This window comes from Olea europaea, chromosome 1 (assembly GCF_002742605.1).
Source record: "Olea europaea var. sylvestris chromosome 1, O_europaea_v1, whole genome shotgun sequence".
Classification (NCBI taxonomy): Eukaryota; Viridiplantae; Streptophyta; class Magnoliopsida; order Lamiales; family Oleaceae; genus Olea; species Olea europaea.
In genome coordinates this window covers 33,563,749-33,586,264 of record NC_036237.1, presented here as the reverse complement: position 1 = coordinate 33,586,264, position 22,516 = coordinate 33,563,749, and the positions used below count along the sequence as shown (strand labels likewise).

Here is a 22,516-nt window from a genome sequence, read left to right as displayed (position 1 = left end):
CCCCCCTCGGGAAGATGGAGAATAGATGTCTTTTACTCCCATCTTGGCCAAATCGGATTTAAAACTAGGTAAATTTATTGCCTTAGTAAGAATATCAGCAACTTGAGCATTAGTCTTTACATGTTCAGTTACTACACTTCCTTCCTGAATTTTATCTCATATCAAATGACAATCAAGCTCTATGTATTTAGTTCTTTCATGGAAAACAAGATTTCCAACAATATGGATTGCCGACTTACTATCACAATACAAGAGTGCTGCTTGTGGGTGGCATACTGTCAAATCTTTGAGTAAGAACTATAACCATGTTAGCTCACAATAGGTGCTTGCCATGGCCCTATATTTAGCCTCTCCTGAGGATCTAGAAACTATTTCCTGTTTCTTTGATTTCCAGGAAATTAAGGAAGATCCTAAGAAAACGCAATAGCTTGTGATGGATCTTCGTGTGTCAGGACATGATCCCCAATTAGAGTCACTGTACGCTTGAAGTTGTAGCATTGGTGAGGCTGGATAGGATAGGCCTTGACCTGGACTTCTCTTAATATAATGAAGTACCTTGTGTGCTGCATTAATATGTGGAATTCTAGGTTTATCTATATATTGGCTTAAGAGTTGGACAGCATAAGATATGCCAGGTCTGGTTACAGTTAGGTAGAGAAATCTTCCAATGAGCCTTTTGTACATGGATGGATCATCGAGCAATTCACCTTGGTTTTTGGATAGGTTCATATTCTGGTTCAAGGGAATTTTTGCTGGCGTGGCTCCAATTGTGCCTGAATCTCTTAATATGTCCAAGGCATATTTCCTTTGACAAAGCATGGTTCCTTCTTTTCTTCTTGCTATCTCAATGCCAAGGAAATACTTCAACGTTCCCAGATCTTTGATTTTGAAGTTTTCATCCAACAACAATTTTAGGGAGTTGACTGATTGCATATCATTGCTGACCACAATGATGTCATCCACATATAGTAAAATGGCAGTGAACAAGTTCCCTTGAGACTTGATGAATAGGCTATAATCTACTTTTGACTGAACAAATCCAAGTCCTGTGATGAACGTTGACAATTTTGAGTACCATTGCCTTGAGGCCTGTTTTAGGCCATATAGACTTTTACGCAATTTGCAGACCCTTGGTTGAGATGCCTTCGAGTACCCTGGTGGCAATTCCAGGTACACCTCTTCATTGAGGTCTCCATGTATAAATGCATTGTTTACGTCAAGTTGACATAGAGACCATCCTTTGATGGCTGCCACGGCCAATAAAGTTCTGACAGTGATCATCTTTGCAACTGGGGAGAATGTCTCATAGTGGTGTAGTCCTTCCTGTTGTGTGTATCCTTTGACGACCAGTTGTGCCTTGTGTCTTTCCACAGATCCATCTGAATTATATTTGATTCTAAAAACACATTTGCACCCTATGGCTGATTTCCCATCTGGTAAATCTATAATAATCCATGTGTTATTTTGCTCCGGTGCATCAATTTCATTCTGCATTGCTTTGCACCATTCTGGGGACTTTAATGTCTCACTGTAACTGTTTGGCTCTATGTGGAAAGTGATTGATGTGGTGAAGGCTTTGTGTGCATTTGATAATTTATGATAGGAAATAGTTGCTTCAAGTAGGAAAGGATGACCTGGAGTTGGGTGAACCTTTTGCCTTTTAAACTCTTGAAATGGGATAGATGAGCTGGCCTCCTGGCATAAAAAATTCTGCAAGTATGGGAGAATTTTTCTGGTTCTGGTAGATCTTCTAGGTAGGTGAGGACTTGCATTTATGGATGGTGATGTGGTATTTACAAATTCATTTAAAGGATTTTTTGAACTTGAGTTATTTGGGGAGTTTGTAAAACTTGGATTTCTTGTTGGTGATGTGATGATGTTTGATGGTAGACTTCGATCATTCAATGGTCCATTGCTTCTGTTGTAGGATTGTAGAGGTTCCAAATTTTGATGTTCAATCATATGATAATGGTTCATGGCTGGTGTTTGGACAAAGGGCAAGTTTGATGGATCAAATAATGCATTAGTTTTTGACTAATCTATAGTCTTGCAAGGGAAAATGTTTCCATAGAATGTGACATTTCTTGAAACAAAGATCTTATTTGTTTCTAAATCCATCAGCTTATAACCTTTCATTCCAAATGGATATCCCAAGAAAATACATCGTTTGGCTCTCGGATCAAATTTGTGTCTATTGTGAGTGAGGTAGTGGCAAATGCTAGGCATCCAAAAACTCTAAGGTGGGAAGAGTTTGGCTTCCTGTTGAGGAGAATTTCAAAAGGTTTTTTGTGATTTAGGAGAGGTAAGGAAGTCCTGTTTATGAGGTACACGACAGTGAGTACACAATCATTCCAAAACTTCATCAGAATTTCACTTTGAAACCTTAAAGGCTAAAGCCCTTGCCACATTGAGAATATGTTGGTGCTTCCTCTCCACTACAGAGTTTTGTTGTGAAGTTTCAACACGAGATTTTTGATGCACAATTCCTTTTTCAAGATAGAAATCTTTCGTTTTAAATTCCCCTCCATTGTCACTTTTAATTATCTTGATTTTGGCTTCAAATTGGTTTTCAATCATTTTACAGAACCTCTGCAAAGTAAGATTTGCATTTCAAGGTATAGATCAAAGTACATTTACTATAGTCTTCTACTATTGTTAAAAAGTATTTTAAGCTATCATACGCTACTTCATTACATGGTCCCCAAAGATCATAATGAAATAAATCAAAGCATTTTGCTGACTGATGTTGACTAGTAGGAAAAGGGGGTATGTGCATTTTGGCTAAATGACGGATCATACAAGGTTTGCTGTTATTCGTGGAGATCTAATTGCTGTTTAAGGATTTAAGGATGTTGAATGAAGGATGTCCTAATCTGTAGTGTCAGAGATCGAATTCTTCAGTGTGTGTAATAGCTGTTGTGATGGTTTTGGTGTTGCTTAAAATATCAAAGAATGCTGATGGTGAAATTTCCTTTTGTTGTATATGGTACAGACCATGCCTCACTTTACATCCCAATCGTTCTCCAGGTCAAAAGATCCTATATAAAGCAAAATTGATATAGAAAAATAAGACAGCAATTCAAAATGGTAGCTAGTCTTCTGGTTGAAATTAAGTTAAAAGAGAAGGATGGGACACAAAGTATATCATGCATGATTAACTTTTCTGAAATTTGCACTGTGCCTATATGGGTGACAGCAACACCATTCCCATTAAGAAGTGTGACTAAGTGGGAAACCTGTGCCACAACGTTAGTGAACAAAGAGATGCCACAGATCATATGATTTGTGGCACCTGTGTCTATGATCCAAGGTGTGATAGCTGGTGTCTTGGATTTTAATGCAAACATAGAGATATACCAGAAACATTAGGCATTTGATCCTCAGTAGTGCAAGGAGTAATGACAGAACAAACTTGGTTTGCCAAATGAGTTGATGGTGAAGCACTCTGTTTGTTGAGAAGTGCTATGAACTGAGTGTATTGCTCTTGTAATGGGAGAATGAGCAATCCTGGTCGCCTGATTTGCAGAATGATTGGGAGGGTTACCTTTATTGTAGAGTTTGTGTCCTTGGGGTATCCATGGATTTTGAAGCATTTATCTATGCTATAACCACGTAAGTTATAGTGGGAACACATTGGTATGTTAGGATTAGCCTTAAGGCATCTTTCCAATGAGTGCCCTGCAATTTTACAATGAGTGCAAAAATACTTGGCATTTCGATTAGTTGTGTGCTGATTTCCATTTCGAATTCCACGAGTCATCATTGCCATGGAGTCATTTGGTAGAGAGTCCATTGAAATATGCCTTCTCTTTTCTTCTAGTTGTATAATAGAATATACTTCATTGAGATCAGGCAAAGGCTTAATCAAAAGAATTTGAGCTTTGATATCCTTATAAGATTCGTTTAGACACATAAGAAATCTCATGACCCAATCTCTTTTCTGATTATTGACAACAGTGCGAAGTCCTCCACAAGTGCAATTAGGTATGGATTCATAATTCATTAATTCATCAAGGAGAGTTTTGTATTTCGAAAAATAAGCACTCACAACATCTTGGTCTTGCATTATGCCGTTGATGGCTTGTTTTACCTCATAAATTCGTGGGGCATTTTGTTGAGCCAATCGATGTTCTAGTTCCATCCATAGCTCTCTAACGGTTTCTGCATAAAGAGTGCAAGATTTTACTTCCATGGACATGGTGTATTGTAGCCAGGCTATCACAAGATCATTGCAACAGAGCCAGTGTTCTACCAAAAAGCTACTGGGGTCGGGCCGTGTTAGGCTTCCATCAATGAATCCTAGTTTGTTTTTAATTCTAAGGGCCCTCTTCATGGATCTTGCCCATGCATAGTAGTTGGTGTTGTCAAGTACATGAGTGACCAGTATTGTTCCAGAGCTGTCACTCTCCCTAATATAGTATGGATTGTCCGGATGAGTAGGGTCATTAGGATTTGGTATGAAGTAGGTGTTTTGGTTTTGTCGAGGATTTGAATTGAAATTTTGATGTGCAGTAGATTGGGAATTTGGACTGAAGTCTTCATGCATGGCAGATTGGGTATCTGTGCTGTGGTCTTTAGCCATTGTTAAAGCTCTGATACCATATTACAAAATGAAGATACGAATGATAAAAAGGAATAATGATGAGGCCATTACAGCACGTGAATGGAGAAGAAAAATAATTATTATTGCTCTCAAATGCTTGCAATTACAGTATATACACACACACACACACATAACAGAATGAATGCTATACAAGTTGCCTAATAGAAATTTCTTCTACACTTTTCTTCAACAGGTATCCACAATATATTCCTTATGCAACTTGCTGGGTCTCTCATCTTCTAGAATGTTTTGCAGTTGACATGGCTTGACCTAATTTTGCTGACATGGTTTGAGCTGGAGTTGTTGACCTGTTTTATCCAAGTGGCATTTCCATTTCCCTTCATACTTCAACAAAGAGAAACAAATCCTGTGACATTTAGAAAGGGAATTATAACCATGATCTCACAATTCCCTTATGGAATATAAAGAGATGCAATAACTTTTGGAAAAATGACACCACGTATGCCATGGAACAGTTGAGCTTAGGAAGATCGTTTGACCATTTTATTACACCTTAGTATCTAGGACATGAAATTGCTATTGTCCAAGCACTAGCTCACTCAAAAGCAAGCAGTAGCAACAAAACAAAATAATTCAAGCTTCATAAACTTAAAAAATCAATATTGATTCAAATGATGTATATCAGCAACTCTATGAATGATGTTCAAAAAAAAAAAAAAAAAAAAAAAAAAAAAAAAAAAAAAAAAAGAATTAAAAATAAAAAAAAAAAAAAAAAAAAAGTACAAAAAAAAATAAAAAAAAAAAAAAAAAAAAAAAAACTAGAAAATAAAAGAGAGATTAAGATTAAAAAAAAAAGAAAAAAGCAAGTCTCAAACAAGAATAGAAATCAAAAACAGTAATGGTGATATATGACTCTCCAATCAGAAAACAAGCAAGTTTAGTTTAGTTTAGTACCAGTATATGAATTTGATCCTGGGCCCCTTGATATCAGTGTTCGAATTGCCTATGTAAAAACAACAATGATATCAATAATTGGTTTCAAAAGGTAGAAATTCAGTGCACTGTAAGAATTCATCAGACCTTTTTCAGAAGCCGTTCAGAAACTTCACTTCGATCAAAATCTCCAGAAATGATTCCATGCAAAAAACACAGCTCATAACATGTAGCCTTAAGGAACTAGGTACAATACCAGAATAATTGCCTCTAAATTGGGAATCTCAGTGATCATTAATTGAAACAGCACTTTTGAGATTAGAATGGTATTTATCAATTTTTCCAGCCTAAATCCCATTTTTACTTCTCTCTTTCTTGCAGCTTGCTTTCTCCTTAATGACACTGACTTCACTTTACAAATAAATTCCCTCCAATAGTTCATCAGTCACCCACTTATTTTACATGACTAACCTTAATTCAGCGTTAAAAAATCAGAACTAGTAAACCCCTTCAAGGAATCATTACATTCAAACTTGAGATCAGCAAACCAAAAGAATATCCATATTTTTGTTTGGCATGTATTAAAACTCACATCTAATCCTCGAGTTCTAGCATGATGGCTGTGCTACCAATCATATCTTTAGCTGCTCTTTTAGAAAGTATCTCTAAGTACAGTCTATAAATACAATTTCTACATTTATAGAAGTTCTTGGTCATCAGATGATATCATTAGTAACAATCCATGTGAATTAAACTGACTTACTAAAATGCAGATGAAACTTAAGAAGTACCAAAAGACTTAAAAATTAATATCTGCACAAGATTTGCTCTACATTCTTAGCACCAGAGGTTTATATCCTTACATCATCCAGAAGAAAACATTGACAAACAAAATAGAGACATAACCACTATTATCACCTAGAATCAAACATCGCCACCCTCACCAGCCCTCCCAGCAAAAGGATCGTGAGAAGGACCAGAATCCTGCCCAATATGGCGCTGCACCAGACGCTGCAAATCAGCCATAACCTTCTGCTCACGCTTGGACTTCTCCTCGTAGTTAAACATTGCCAGAGCTCGTTTGTCTTCAGCACTATAAACTTGGTTTTCTTTTCTGATACGGATGGCATTCATTCTCTGATGCCTACTACCACTCATCACATACCCAAGAGTCTCAAACTTTTGAATCTCCTCAGCTGAAAGGCCTACTTCACCTCTGCGAGGAATACGTTTACCTTGCTGAACATACTGTGCAATGGCATCACCTTCACCGGGCCTAAGTGCACCACCATAGCTAATGTGCCCTTCTGCCCTTGGCAAAGGCATTGGCCCAACAACTGGTTCATTATCCAGAGTCAGTTTATTCCTAGACTCAATCATTTCCTTGAACTTAAGCAACTCTGCAACATTTTCGTCACTCACTTTAGCCTCATCTACCTTCTGCTTAGCACTTTTTCCATCAATTTCAGAATCAGAGCTACTTTCATCGGCATTGGAACTCTCTTTGTCAGATTCTTTCTTCTTCTTGCTCCTTCGAGACATCAAAGATGGGAAACGATTCCCTTTCTTTAGTTTACCATGATCACTAGCATTGGAATCCTCAGTTTCACTCTCATCAGTCTGGCTTTCACTTGAATAACTCCTCCTATTATTGCTCTTTCTCCTCCTACTTCTCCCAGACCTCTTACTTCTCGTACTGTTCTCTTTCTTGGATTTTCTCCTCCGCCTTCTCCTATTTTCTTCTTCCGAGCCGTCATCGCTGGACTCCTCCGACCCACTCTTGCTCTCAGACACAGATTTTGATCTCCTCGCCCTGCTCCTAAAACTCGACTTTCTACTCTTCCTCTTCTTCCATGACAGCGAGTCATCTGATCTAGATTCGAAGTCCTCAGGCTCCGACTCAGATTCACTCTCTGATGAATCTCTACTCAATTTTTTCGAACCAGACTTTAATTTGTTATCCTCTCTGTTCTCCTTATCTTCTTCAACTTTCCTGGTAATTTCATCCTCAGGTTCCAAATCCGAGGATTGGTTTGGATCCCGAGGAGGGCTAGGAGTACTATTCCAAATACAATTCCTGAGCAATTTTCTCAATTTCTGGCGCTTAAGCCTCCTGTACTCTTCGAATCCCAAGCATTTCAATTCTTCATCCGATTCAGACTCCCCATGTCGTATATTTTTATAACCGCGATCGAGAAACGGTTTCTTTCCATCGTCATACCTGTTTCTATTTCTTCCGTCGGCCTGTAGGGTTTCATCAGGCCTTGGGCTACGTCTAGGGTACGAAGAATAATCAGGAGAAGAGCGACGGTACCTGTTGTAGACGTCGTCAGGCGGGCTACTACTGTAGCTTGGACTCCGGCTACGGCAAAGGCTAAGACTAGGACGGTGGTAATTATGGGATTCCGGAAAGCGGCGGGCATTTTCCCGGTGGCTATGAAGGCGGCGGTCTTCGGGGAATTCTACTGCGGAGGAAATTCTACCCATTATTGGGGATTACAGTGGAGCAATACAGCGATTTTGGGTTCTGTGGGAATGAGATACATTTGGGATTTTGACGAGGCTTCAATCAACGGAAGTTTTTTCATTAAATTGAACTTTAGTCCTCATTTTATTCATTGTAACATTAATGTTTCCAAATTTCACATTTTTATTCTCAACCTTCTTTCAATTAGAAGGTCCCATCTCAATATTCCATTAGAATATAGAAACGTGTCAAAAGAGAGTTTGCAAATAGAACACGTGCTTTTAAGTACTAATAAATTATAAACCTTATTTATAAGTGAGTAACATGAAATGTATGAATAAAAAATATATATGTTTGACAAACTTAAATAAAAATTTAAACTTTGTCAAACCGATTACATCACAAAATAAACAGTATTTTAGTTCTCTTTATCCATAACATCAACCAAAATCCTCAACCAAACATGTTATTATCACGTTGTCCACAACTGCTCCACTGTCAATATATGTGACCCAATGCCAGCAAAACACAAAAATGATGAACAAAATAAACTTCGTTCTCAATAATTTTAGAGTCGATTACATGAATCCCTTTTTGCTACAGCCTTCAATTCATGATTATAGATTAACTCAAAGATCTATAGAAGCATAAAGCTTAGTAATTCATATTTCTGATAATCAAAACCAAGAGATGTGACATAAACTTCAATTGAAATCTTTCCTAAAATTACAGAGTTGATAAGTTAGCAAATTTTCCACAAAAGATTCTTACTAAATGTAAATGCATTTAAATGACAATCTCTAAGCATACGAAGGATAACCGATGTGCTTTAGCCACCCCTGGCTTCTCTTCTTGTGGCATCATGAAGCAATTCAACATCAACTCCCTCTGGTGGCAATTGGACGTACCTCACCACTGATCCTCTGATGAAGCAATTCCTCACTGAAAGCTGTCACAGATCGAAAAGATGAATATGCATGTTTGACTAGCTTAAAAATAAGTAAAAGTTTATTTTATGTAACTTTATATATATATATATATATATATATATACTTTTTTTTTTTTTTGCAAAAGTTATTAGGAAAATAACTCTACCTTATTGTAAAAATATAACTTGCTTATCAATTTTATAAATTTAGTGCTTGTTTGGTAGGGATTTTATTAATTGATTTTTTGACCGTTAGAGATAAAGTGGGTCGTATTTGTGAGAGTAATTCAAAAATGACAGCTAAATTATTGAAATAACGGTCAAAAAATTGATTTTGTTTGGGCTTTAAGCCGTACCAAACATGCTCTTAAAAACCTATTTATTTTAAAGCTAGCAAAGAAGCATATACTCCCACAAACATTGCAAAAAGTATGCAGCAAAGCAAGGACGAAAAAGGGGTGAATGAAAAGTTAATTCGACGGATGCACACATATAGAAGAGAATGTTCGTATTAGCTCGAAAAGCAATTGCGTTCTGAACCAAACAACCAATAACTCCAAGAAACAATCATTAGAGTATTATGCAAACTAAGCAATTTTTAGCATTACATCTCACCAGCTCAAATCCCAGTGAAAAAAACAATATAACCCAAGTTGTATGGAAAGTCTCTTTACGTCGATGTAGATTTAAAAAATGTTGGGAACACAACACAATAGAATGACCAAAAGGATAAAAAGAAAGTGAAAGCTCAGGCATACGTGCAATAACGCATCCAATTGACAATGAATTACTAATATTAATTTCACTAAAATATACCATCAATAGAACACAGGAACAGATGAGGTTTGTGCTTAAGCTCAATAGGCAACAACGAATACAAGATGCAAAGAACAAACTAATTATGTAAACCTTAAAAAGCATGGGAAACAACATACTAGGCAATCACCCACCCTGACATGCTGCAGATCCTATTAACAGATAACATACTCGATTCAATGATGCCTCAAGCCTTATCCACAGTACAGGTCTAAACATGACATGCTCCTGACTCCTACAAGAATTTGGGAGGGAAGGATAAGGGAAGCAAGAGAAATGTATACTGATGATCAATAAAGAATGAATTAAAGGCAGTCCACTGTAGATTGGATTATAGTTAATGTTAGGATAAGATTTTTTTATTTTTATTTTTTCAAAGGATTAAATAGAACAGGTATGACATTTTTGCATTTCTTTTTATTCTGTTATTTATGTGAGTGAGGTTGGATTGTGCAGCGGTATTAACTTTGGAATGCTAAATAAACTCCACTGGTTGGAAAAACAATATAGAAGTCAAATGAGCAATAGAATTCCAAAATGAAATGAACGATTAGATTCAAAAGATAAAACATTTTCTTCCATATGCGTCAATTGGACGAGAAACTCATTTCAATTACCAATTGCTAATCCTCATATTTGAAGTTACATTAATTTATTTCCAGGAATCAGAGGTATTGTACAATTCTTAGTCACGTGTCCGCAAAATAAATACCTAAAATCATATTTCAAAATTATTTAGCATCCAACCATTTAAGTGAAGAGAGACTTCTTCATGTTACCGCACATTTGCAATAAGAATGGAGGTTCCAATACTCCACCATATAATTCAATAATCAAAAAGTGTATTGTGGGTGTTATTGTACTTTATGTTCTAGTATTGATAAATTTACCATCATGGTGGTGGTTTAAAATAAAAGTCAGACAAACAGAATGGAAATCATAAATAAATATTCGAATTCCTCACAACATATTTCCATTACATAGAATTTCGTAAACATGCATATTCCTCTAAAATTTGAAACACAAAATGCCACCTTAGATTTACATAATCCTTCATATTTCATCAAGTAGGCACAACAAAAATTCCAAACAATAGCAAATCCAAGGACCATACATCTTAAAAATGAAACACATTATGTAAATAAAACTCAACTTCTAGACGAGAAATCTTTACCTAAATGGCATTTAGTGCCCAGATAATGCATTCATTCAACAAAATAGACAAGTATAAAAATTGACTAAAGAAAGAAAGCTTATTGTAAGAACATTTTAAGTTTTCAGTTTCCCTGGATGCTTTGGAACTTATTATTAAATTTCCTTAATAAAAAAATCCAAAATCCTAAAGTGAGGAAGAAAAAGGGAATACCATGTGGGGGTACTTGTCTTGATCAACAACCCGCGTGTTTTCGAGCTTAATGTTGAGGTACTGATCCACAGAGTGTAAAGTACCACTTAACGCCAAATCGTTCTTCAGCTCCACAGTCACTTCTCGACCCACCAGATCCTTGAAGTACGAGAAGAACAGCTGCAATCATATCAAAACAAACCCTAGATGAACAAGAAGAAGAAATTGGAATATTCAATAAAGCAGAAAATTTTCAGAAGAACAAGAAATAGCAATAGATTTTATGAAATTTTACCATTTTGAGTGAGAAAATTGTCAATTTTCTTGATCGCTATATGATATAATTCAAGTTCCGCTGGGGTACATTCGTGTGCCTTGAAACAGACTCTATATTAGAAAGAAGCCCTAATTTGAAAGGATATTGAATTGGAGGAAATGCTCGTAGATAGCCACAATTTTTCAAGACGATAGTTGACTTCTGTTTAAAAATAAAAAATTGAAAAATTTGTAAAAATTTTAAAAATAATGAAAATTCAATATTGTCGCTAACAAATCACTCTCAAATCGACGTTTAGAGAAAGAAGGAGAAGAAATAGCAAGAAAATCGACGACTTTTTCTTAGAAGGAGACTGACCGGCCACCACTAAAGGCGAGGAAGGTAAGTTTTGCTTATTTTTCCCCCATTAATCCTTGAACTGGATGTTGAAGGTTTATTTTTTTGGAAATAGTAGTAGAAATTTTTGTAGATTATGTAAAATTATTAGAAATTGCATTTTTTGAGATTTTTTTGGCCGAAAATCGTTGGAAATGACGATCTCTGACACTGATTGGAGAAGACAGACAGCACAGGCCTTCTGTCAAAGACGGCCTGGGCTGTCTGTATTCTGCATGGGCCCTCTGTTTTTTTTAACGTGTGGATTAAATAATTGAAACACACAACAATAAATTATTATTTAACTACTTATTTATTTATTACTTAAATAATAATAATTTAATTATTATTTAAATGATAAATGAATAAATGTTAATAATCAAAATACGTAATTAAACTTTAATTGAAACAAATATCTAAAATTTAAAATAAAGAATTAAATATTTAAGTTTATTTGATCGACAAATAATTTAAATAATCAATCAATATAAATAATTAAATCAAATAATTTAAATGAACAATTGAAACAAATGAATTAAAAACAATTGGAATAAATAATTAATTGAAACGCACAAAAATAAATAATGAACATTTAAATAATAATTAAACGATTATCTAAATGACAAATTAATAAATGTTAATAATCAAAATATTAATTAAAGTTTAATTGAAATAAATTTCTAACATTTGAAATAAATAATTAAATATTTACGTTTATTTGTTCAATAAATAATTTAAATAATCGATCAATATAAGTATTTAAATCAAATAATTAAAATGAACAATTGAAACAATAAATGAAAAAAATTGGAATAATTAATTAATTGAAATGCACAAAAATAAATAATAAATATTTAAATAATAATTAAATGATAAATGAACAAATGTTAATAACCAAAATACGTAACTAAGATTTAATTGAAACAAATTTATAACATTTGAAATAAATAATTAAATATTTAGGTTTGTTTGTTCAATAAATAATTTAAATAATCGATCAATATAAGTAATTAAATCAAATAATTTAAATGAACAATTGAAACAAATAAATGAAAAATAATTGGAACAAATAATTAATTGAAATGCACAAAAATAAATAATGAACAATTAAATAATAATGAAATGATTATTTAAATGATAAATGAATAAATGTTATTAATCAAAGTATTAATTAAAGTTTAATTGAAATAAATAATTAAATATTTACGTTTGCTTATTCAATAAATAATTTAAATAATCAATCAATATAAGTAATTAAATCAAATAATTTAAATGAACAATTAAAACAAATAAATGAAAAACAATTAGAATAAATAATTAATTGAAATGCACAAAAATAAAGAATGAATATTTAAATAATAATTAAATGATTATTTAAATGATAAATGAATAAATGTTAGTAATCAAAATATGTAATTAAATATTTACATTTGCTTGTTTAATAAATAATTTAAATAATCGATCAATATAAGTAATTAAATCAAATAATTTAAATGAACAATTGAAACAAATAAATGAAAAATAATTGTAATAAATAAGTAATTGAAACACACAAACATAAATAATAAATATTTAAATAATAATTAAATGATTATTTAAATGATAAATGAATAAATGTTATTAATGAAAATATTAATTGAAATTTAATTGAAATAAATTCCTAACATTTGAAATAAATGATTAATATTTATGTTTGCTTGTTCAATAAATAATTCAAATAATCGATCAATATAAGTAATTAAATCAAATAATTTAAATGAACAATTGAAACGAATAAATGAAAAATAATTGGATAAAAATAATCAAAATAAGTAATTAGAATGTAGGTAAACAATTGAAATAAATATTTACTATTTAAAATAAATAATCAAATATTCAATTAATAATTAAAATAAATATTGAATAAACAACTAAAGAAAAATATAACAAATAATTACATATTTATGTTTAAATGTTTGATAAATAATTTAAAGAAAATAATTAAATAAACAATTATAATAAATAATTAAAATTAAGCATTCAATAAACAATTAAAATAAATGTTAAATAAACAAATAAACAATTGAAATAAATAATGAACGTTTAAATAAAAATAAACAATTTAAATAACTAAGAAATATAAAATTTTAAAATAATTTATTTAAATAAGTAATTAAATATAAATAATCAAATTTAATTAAATAAATAATTGAAATAAATTTCTAACATGGATTAAAATAAACTATGAAATAAATAATTTTTAAAAAAAAATTAGTTTTTCGTTTTTTATAAGTTGTTGTCTAATTTTTAATTCATTTTCTTTATTATCTGTTATTTCGTAGGTATATTACTTACAGTTCGATTAGTTGATTTTTGTGACATTATGTTTCAAATATTCTAACATTAGAAATTTTGTAGGATGGATTACCATTTGGATGCAGCCTTGGGGCAAGCTCATGGCAAAGTTACGTCGAACTATAACTTTGCCAATTTCATACCAGTGTTGGATTCATTGGACGAGGAACACGTAGAGATATTACGTCGATCCCGCCTATGGCCCCTGTATTTGCTGCGATCTGTACAGTTCTCTGGACAGTTGATCGATTCATTACTGTGTCGACTGCTTAAGCCAGTTAACGGAGATGCCCTCCGCTTTGATCTTGGGGGCAAAGTTGCTACATTTTCCATACTCGAGTTTCCCTCATCCCCAATTACTTTCCTCAATTTCGTGAAAAACCAAAACATCGCCAAATCATTTTCTCCGTCAACTATACCGAATGCAAGATGGTAAATTTGGATTTTAGCATCTTGACATGTTGCAATAATTAACTTGTCCCCGTATCTCGCCTTAAGGGTTGTACCGTCGACTAGGATTAAGAGTCGCATTGCGTTTCAAAATCCTCGAACGCATTGTCCAAGGGTCATAAAGAAATACTTGAAATGATTTTCGTCATCCTTCTCAATAAAAAATATCGATCTAGTATTAATTCTTTCCATGTCATAGCAAAACTGGACCAATTTAAATAAACAATAATTATAATTTAAATAATAAAATAAATAATATTAAATAAACTGAAAAATTAACAATTGAATTAAATAAATAATTAATTACACATTAAATAAAAAATTGATAAATAATTAAATAAACAATTAAAATTAATGACTGCATTAAATAATTAGTTAGACATTAAGTAAACAATTGATTAAATAATTAATTAAACAATTGACATGAATAATTAACATTTGAAATAAATATTAAATAAACATCTAAACAAAGAAATACCTGGCCAATTTAGCATAATTCTCATTGGTCGAACCCATCAAGTCCTCCAAAGCGCATTCTTTGGCCTTCCAAACCTTCTGATAGCTCATGATCACCCTGTACTTTCGATGAACGTCATTAATAATATCCGAATGTCTGTAGATTGTTCGTGAGTCCTGAAACTTGTGCATTACTTCTCGACCAATGAACCATGATCGGGCTTGTCTGTGATCATTTCGACGAATACCCACTTCGAATAAATGTTCCCGTGCATACTTACGAACCTCAAAGAACTCATTCGTGTCCATTTTCGTTGCTCGCAAACACCAAAGGCAACTGTCGTCAACGCAGACAATTGTGTAAGTTGACTTATTTGATTTTTTCACTTTAAACTCAAAATTGTGTTTCAAAGCAATCCGGTGAACAACTTCCTGCAAATCTTTTTTCGTGTCAAACAGTTGTTCGACATACAAATCTTCATCGTCGGGGACTACACGCAAACAATTAGAGCACCGTGCACTCAGTCCAGATTGTAAGCACCCACTCGACTCATATCTCAGACGGGATAAAGCAATCAAATTCTCATTTGTAAAGTCATTATCTCTTTCGTTGTCTTGAACTACCGAACAAATTCTGTGTGTAACAGTGAGATCGTGGTGAGGAGCAACTGTCTCTGAAATAGCCACAACATCATCACGCACTATTTTCACTGTCTCAAAACTCATTCACATTACGATCCCCTTCATCGAAATCTTCGTGTTCACTTTCGGGGACGTTCTTTTTCATCAAAGTTAAGCAAATAGGAATCGCACGTTTCTTGTTCATTTCAATTAAAACCTTCATTTCAGCTTCAAAAGTAATCATTATAGATGGAATTGAAATGGATGTATGCTCGCCCATTAGAAATCCCAATTTCATGCCATACTCAGAATGATCGACTTTCAGCAAGTTCTGTATCTCATTGTACATTTCTGGATATGGTGTACTCGATGTTATTACAATTGCAGTATAACCATGTCTTTTACTCATCCATTTCATCGATCATTTTCATATTTTCAAATTCACCAAAGTAACAAATTGGGACAACAGCTAATCCCATATCTGCATTAGGAAACATCATTTATTAAAAAAATTGTAATTATGAGAATGAAAAGATGAAAAAATATGACACACACAATCATTAAAAAAAATCAGCCCAGGCTGTCTGGGTCGGCCGTTAACATCCGGCCTGGTCGTTTGGCCGGCTATCTTCTCCATTTTGCTGATCTGAACAGTTGACTTTTTTCCTCGTTTTTGCTAAAAAAATTATACATCCGTTTAAGAATGTAATAATTTATTTTTCTAAAATCATACGCTGAAATAAGATTTAAAAATTCAAACAATGTATTAATTTAACTAAAATGAAATTAAAAATACGTATTTATACTTACCAATTTCAAGTGTCGACTGTGAGTAATATTTTTTTTTTTGAAGCTTTGATATTTTTCGAGATTTCAATGTTCAAGCAGATGGAAGAGGAAATTTATTTTTAATTGTGTTGGAGAATCTGATAAGGAAAGTGATTTCATTTTGAAATTTAAGTGGGAGTATTTAGATTTATTAATTTTTTAAAGAGGGTATTATTGTCTTTGGAGCAAATGATATGTTTTTGTAATTACAAAACATAATAACGGCAAAAATGACATTTATTCTTCAAAAGACTCTTTTAGTGAATGACAAAAAAAATTTGATCAATGTGAAAAAATAGTCTTTTGATTAGGTCTTTCTTAAAAGTACCCCTCTTGAATTGGGTCTTTTGAAGATTTTCATAGACATTTTTTTAATAATAATTTTTTGTTGAATTTGTATAGAATTAATGAAAATATTTTATTAGATTTCTATGGACTCGTTTTAAAATTTAAAATTTTTATTGATTTTTATAGAATTCAAACGAAATTCATTTGAGTATGGCATAGCGAGAAATTTTCACATAGAAAGTGGAAAATCAATCCCCTTCCCCTTACCTTTGTCCCATGTAATAAAAACTATAATTACTACATATAAATTTTAAATACAATTTGATCTTTTACATAAAAAAAATTGGATTGACAAAAGAAAAAAAGCCATAAGAATATTTTAATCAAAATTTAATATTTTTTCGTAGAAAATGATATAACAAAAAATAATAATTTTTAAATTATGGCTGAGTTTTCTAGAAGGAAGATGAAAGAAAAATAATAAAATCACAATAAATATATATTTAGAAAATTATTTTGTTAAAAAGTCACATAATCTTGGGTGCAGGAGAAAATTTTAGAATTTCTTTTTTAATTTTTTGTTTAAAAGTCAGTACTTTTTTATTATTGAAACTTTTAAATGCTTTTTAAAAATTTATAAAATCTCAATTTAACATATTTATACTGTTAAATAGATCAAAAATTATATATTGAATATACTAAACTGTTTAAATCCTTAAACATTTGTCAAAAATCTCAATGGAATGCACCCTCGACATGCTTAACAGTTAAATATCAAATTTTACATATGTAGTAAATAATTAAAATCCCCTTTTTAATTGGGATCCATACTAGCACATCTGACACCTCGTACTGAATTTCATAATCCTAAAGTAGAAAAAATGTATTTTAACTCGACTCTAAGGCTTTGTTTGATAGGAGTGAAATTTTAAGGAAAATGGAATTGAAATTCTATCTTTCTAATTTATTGTTGTTTGATTGGCAAAATGTAGAATGTAATTGATTTTCCTTGCCACATCAGCCAATTCTACCAAATGGAATTCAATTCCACGTTTTCACGTCCCTTTTTTTTTTTTTTTTTTGGCAATTTAAATAAATTTTAAAAATTATTGTAAAAAAAATATTTCTCTTTAATTGACAATTTCTATATAAAACAAAGCCAAACGAACATCGAAAATAAATAATTTTCTTAAATTTTTTGTTTTTGACAATGGAAACAAATTCTATCTCCAATACCAATAAAATCTATCACTTTAATTGACAATTTTCATGTAAACAAAGTCAAACGAACATCAAAAAATGCTTATTTCAACATTTTTCACGTAAAAAAATTATACAATCAAATACAATAATTTACAATTCCTAGAAAAATAATTTTTAGACAATTCAATTCCCTAAAATTACTTTTCTTTCCACTCAAATTCCATCTTTGTAATCAAATGGACCCTAAGTTCAATGTGGAATTTCGCCATCTTATCTAAATTAAGAAGCTCAATGAAACATCGACAAATCAAATTTGTGGATCTAATTTTTATCTTCCCCAACAAAAAGAATTTCATAGATGACGAGAACTGCGACATTTTCGGCATATCCAATCAACAAAATCCGTTCAATTAGAAATCAGAATAGCAATGGGTTCATAGTCATTTTCGGACAAACTAGAGACGGGGAGCTGTATATTCATATATTTGTTTAAAGTTTGTCCCTCAAAACAAAACCATACACAAATTATACTTCACAATCGAACAATACATAAGACAGAACCATTGAATTTACATCAGCATCATACTTGAAGCTGCAGCTCAAAAAATGTCTCTCTAATAACCCTAAAGAAGGATCTAAGCTATTCTCTCTCTCGATAGCAACTCCTCCTATAGTCTTTGCTTCACACGTCGACCATTCACATCACTACCATCCATGATACCTTCATTACCATGCTTGCCAATGGCAATGGAGTGTTCACTTATCCTGGCAACGTACTCTAGAAGTTCAGTTAGGACATGAGGGCAGCTTTCCTTCAAATACTCAAAACCATCCGTCTGCATAACAGCTGAAGGAGAAAAAAAAAACGTCAATTTGTCAGTAACGATTCGTGCAAGACATTGCAAACTTAGACTAATACAATGAAAACCGATTTGTCAAACTCGCTTTGTTCTCAATAAACAAAAATGTAAATTGTTTGTCGATAACTAGAGTTTTGACAAAAATTATTCATAGGCGGCAGCTTAGGACTTCCTGTATAGGAAGACTTTACAATGTTGCATGATTTTATATTGGGGAAATCTTATCCTGCATTTTGATTTGGGCAACAAAAAAGGCATTCAGATGCTGCATTTTCTTAAAAACATTAGTAGACCAAAACAACTGCTAAAAAGATCTACAGATACAATGCCGTCTTTGTCTTAGAAGTGCATCATAGAAAAACCATAAAATCTGATGATCCTACCTTGATTGTAGGATCCTATCTCCCAATCCTACTATCCGAGTAGCAATCCTTTAAAATATAACCTCAAGGAGTAAAAGCCAAAAAAAAAGCATAGAAAGGGCTATGATCATACATCCAATCATATGGACCTCCTAGCGATCCCAACTCCTAAATAAGGTTATATAAATCCATTGCCTATATTTATATCATTGGTTCCTATGAGATCATGATTCTGATATAACTCGAATCAGAAAGATCCTTTTCAAGTTTGAATTTGTTCATTTGGAATCTGGGTTCTTCGTCAAAAGCATAGCTTCAGACTCCAGTTACTTGGTAAAGCATGTGAGTACCAGTGTGTATAACAAGGTTTAAAATTGAAATGTAGACAAAAGATTTACCTCTAAGATTTTCAGGCAATGCAACAAATTTGAGACACACAGATTTCAGCTGGAAACAATGATGCTGCTCTGCCAATGCCAGCGTATTTGCAACAGTATTTATAGCAACATCCTCGCATAGATTAGCCTCACAAAGCAACCGAAGCCTATCTAAACCATACCGATCAGCAGCTGCAAGCAGATGCTGAGCCATCAAGGTTGAAGCCCATTTTGAGTTCATACCGGTAAGTTCTTCCATGTCAGGTAGCACATCCCAGTATATAAAATGAAGTAGGGCCTACAAGACACATGTGACAGAAGGAATGAATCAACATATCAGAGTCAACAAGCGGGAAAATTTCTTCATCGACAAACAGTTCAAAACAGATTGAATCAAAGTAGCCAATGAAAAGGGGTTTTTGATTTCAAGATAATTTCGGGTTTGATCATTTTCAGCAAATTGCGAGTCTAATTCAATTGGAATCGAGCCAACGAAAAATGGTTTTGATTTCATGATAACTTCGAGTTTGTTCTTTTTGGCGAATTGCTTGTCTAATTCGATTAGCATTGAGCCAATGAAAAGTGGCTTTCGATTTCATGATAACATCGGGATTATTCATCTTTGGCAAATTGCTAGTCAAATTCGATTGGAATCAAGCCAATGAAAAGTAGTTTTGATTTCATGATAACATCGGGTTTGTTCATTTTTGGCAAATTGCTAGTCTAATTCGATTGGAATCGAGCCCATGAAAAGTGGTTTTTGATTTCATGATAACTTTGGGTCTGATCATTTTCAGCAAATTGTGAGTCTAATTCAATTGGAATCAAGCCAATGAAAAATGGTTTTGATTTCATGATAACTTCGGGTTTGTTCTTTTTGGCGAATTACTTGTCTAATTCGATTAGAATTGAACCAATGAAAACTGGCTTTCGATTTCATGATAACATCGGGTTTATTCGTCTTTAGCAAATTGTAACTCTAATTCGATTGGAATCGAGCCAATGAAAAGTGGTTTTGATTTCATGATAACATCGGGTTTGTTCGTTTTCGGCGAATTGCTAGTCTAATTTGATTGGAATCGAGACAATGAAAAGTGGCTTTCGATTTCATGATAACATCTGGTTTGTTTGTCTCTGGCAAGTTGCTAGTCTAATTTGATTTGAATCGACCTAATGAAAAGTGGTTTTGATTTAATGATAACTTTGGGTTTGTTCATTTTTGGCGAATTACTAGTCTAATTAGATTGAAATCGAGCCAATGAAAAGTGGTTTTGAATTCTTGATAACCTCGGGTTTGTTCATTTTTGGCGAATTACTAGTCTAATTTGATTGGAATCGAGCTAATGAATAGAGGCTTTCGATTTCATGATAACTTCGGGTATTTCGATTGGAATCGAGCCAATGAAAAGTGGCTTTCGATTTCATGATAACATAGAGTTCGTTCATTTTAGACGAGTTCCTAGCCTGATTCCATTGGAATCGAGCCAATGAAAAGTGGCTTTTGATTTCATGATAACTTTGGGTTTGATCGTTTTCGGCTAATTGCTAGAAAAATTCGATCGAAATTGAGCTAATGAGAAGTAGTTTTGATTTCATGATAACTTCAAGTTTGTTCGTTTTTGGCCAATTGCTAGTCTAATTCGATTGGAATTGAGCCGACGAAAAGTTGCATTCGATTTCATGATAAGTTCGCGTTTGTTCATTTTTTTGAGAAATGCTAGTGTAATTCGATTGGAATCGAGCCAATGAAAAGTGGTTTCCGTTTTCATGATAACTTCGGGTTTGCTCGATTTAGACAAGTTGCTAGCCTAATTCGATTGGAATCGAGCCAATGAAAAGTGGTTTTGATTTCCTGATAACTCCGGGTTTGTTCATTTTTGGCAAGTCGCTAGTCTAATTCGATTGGAATCGAGCTAATGAACGAGGCTTTCGATTTCATGATAACTTCGAGTAATTCGACTGGAATCGAGCCAATGAGAAGTGGCTTTCGATTTCATGATAACTTCGAGTTCGTTCATTTTAGACGAGTTTCTTGTCTGATTCCATTCGAATTAAGTTAATGAAATGTGGCTTTTGATATCATGACAACTTCGAGTTTGATCGTTTTCGGCTAATTGTTAGACAAATTCGATTGGAATTGAGCTAATCAAAGGTGGTTTTGATTTCAAGATAACTTCGAGTTTGTTCATTTTTGGCCAATTGCTAGTCTAATTCGATTGGAATCGAGCCAATGAAAAGGTGCTTTCGATTTCATGATAAGTTTGGGTTTGTTCTTTCTTTTGAGAAATGCTTGTCTAATTCGATTGGAATCAAGCCAACGAAAAGTGGCTTTTGATTTCATGATAACTTCGAATTTGCTCATTTTTGGCAAATTCCTAGTCTAATTCGATTGGAATCGAGCCAATGAAAAGTGGTTTTTGATTTCATGTTAACTTCAAGTTTGTTCGTCTTAGGCAAATTGCCAGTCTAATTCGATTGAAATCAAGCCAATGAAAAGTGGTTTTTGATTTCATGATAGCTTTGGGCTTGCTCGTTTTTGGCGATTTTCTAGTCTAATTCGATTGGAATCGAGCCAACGAAAAGTAATTTTTGATTTCATGATGACTTCGAATTTGTTCGTTTTTGGCAAATTACTAGTCTAATTCGATTGGAATCGAGCCAATGAAAAGTGGTTTTTGATTTCATGTTAACTTCGAGTTTGTTCGTCTTTGGCAAATTGCTAGTCTAATTCGATTGAAATCAAGCCAATGAAAAGTGGTTTTTGATTTCATGATAACTTCGAGTTTGATCATTTTTGAAAATTGCTAGTCTAATTCGATTGGAATCGAGCCAATGAAAAGTGGTTTTGATTTCATGATACCTTCGAGTTTGTTCTGTTAGGCGAATTGCTAGTCTAATTCGATTGGAATCGAGCCAATGAAAAGTTGTTTTTTATTTCAAGATAACTTCAGGTTTAATCGTTTTCGGCTAATTGCTAGTCTAATTCGATTGGAATTGAGCTAATGAAAAGTGGTTTTAACTTCATGATAACT

The 22,516-nt window shown here is 33.0% G+C and overlaps 3 protein-coding genes across 5 annotated transcripts; all 3 read right to left on the bottom strand.

Annotated features, from left to right (window-relative positions):
* Positions 1-4,660: 4,660 nt before the first annotated feature.
* On the bottom strand, positions 4,661-8,360 carry LOC111402069 (NKAP-like protein). Of its 3 annotated transcripts, none has more exons than XR_002704181.1 (3): positions 6,416-8,360; positions 5,519-5,567; positions 4,661-4,970 (listed from the first exon to the last, which is right to left on the bottom strand). XR_002704181.1 is itself a non-coding variant. In XM_023030119.1 (2 exons), the coding sequence occupies exon 1, from the start codon at positions 7,982-7,984 to the stop codon at positions 6,422-6,424; it is 1,563 nt and encodes a 520-aa protein (XP_022885887.1). In that variant the 5' UTR covers positions 7,985-8,360; the 3' UTR covers positions 4,661-4,970; positions 6,416-6,421. The 3 variants fall into 3 exon arrangements, 1 of the variants encoding a protein (XP_022885887.1); XR_002704173.1 differs by having other exon boundaries at positions 4,665-4,970; positions 5,645-8,360; XM_023030119.1 differs by lacking the exon at positions 5,519-5,567.
* A 139-nt stretch (positions 8,361-8,499) lies between these two features.
* Positions 8,500-11,504, bottom strand: LOC111402078 (sm-like protein LSM2). The gene is made up of 3 exons (XM_023030132.1): positions 11,349-11,504; positions 11,075-11,233; positions 8,500-8,913 (listed from the first exon to the last, which is right to left on the bottom strand). The coding sequence occupies exons 1-3, from the start codon at positions 11,349-11,351 to the stop codon at positions 8,794-8,796; spliced, it is 282 nt and encodes a 93-aa protein (XP_022885900.1). The 5' UTR covers positions 11,352-11,504; the 3' UTR covers positions 8,500-8,793.
* Positions 11,505-18,300: 6,796 nt separating this feature from the next.
* Positions 18,301-19,874, bottom strand: LOC111402063 (BTB/POZ and MATH domain-containing protein 2-like). Its single transcript, XM_023030109.1, has 2 exons — positions 19,506-19,874; positions 18,301-18,732 (listed from the first exon to the last, which is right to left on the bottom strand). Exons 1-2 carry the CDS (start codon positions 19,741-19,743, stop codon positions 18,554-18,556), a joined length of 417 nt encoding a protein of 138 aa, XP_022885877.1. The 5' UTR covers positions 19,744-19,874; the 3' UTR covers positions 18,301-18,553.
* Between the last annotated feature and the right edge of the window lie 2,642 nt (positions 19,875-22,516).

Coding starts and splice junctions, on each gene's coding strand:
- LOC111402069 (XM_023030119.1), bottom strand. CDS start 7,984: ATGGGTAGAATTTCCTCCGCAGTAGAATTCCCCGAAGACCGCCGCCTT.
- LOC111402063 (XM_023030109.1), bottom strand. CDS start 19,743: ATGGAAGAACTTACCGGTATGAACTCAAAATGGGCTTCAACCTTGATG. Junction 18,733..19,505: donor ATTGCCTGAAAATCTTAGAG/GTAAATCTTTTG, acceptor TTTCTCCTTCAG/CTGTTATGCAGACGGATGGT.
- LOC111402078 (XM_023030132.1), bottom strand. Junction 8,914..11,074: donor AAGACAAGTACCCCCACATG/GTATTCCCTTTT, acceptor GATCTGTGACAG/CTTTCAGTGAGGAATTGCTT.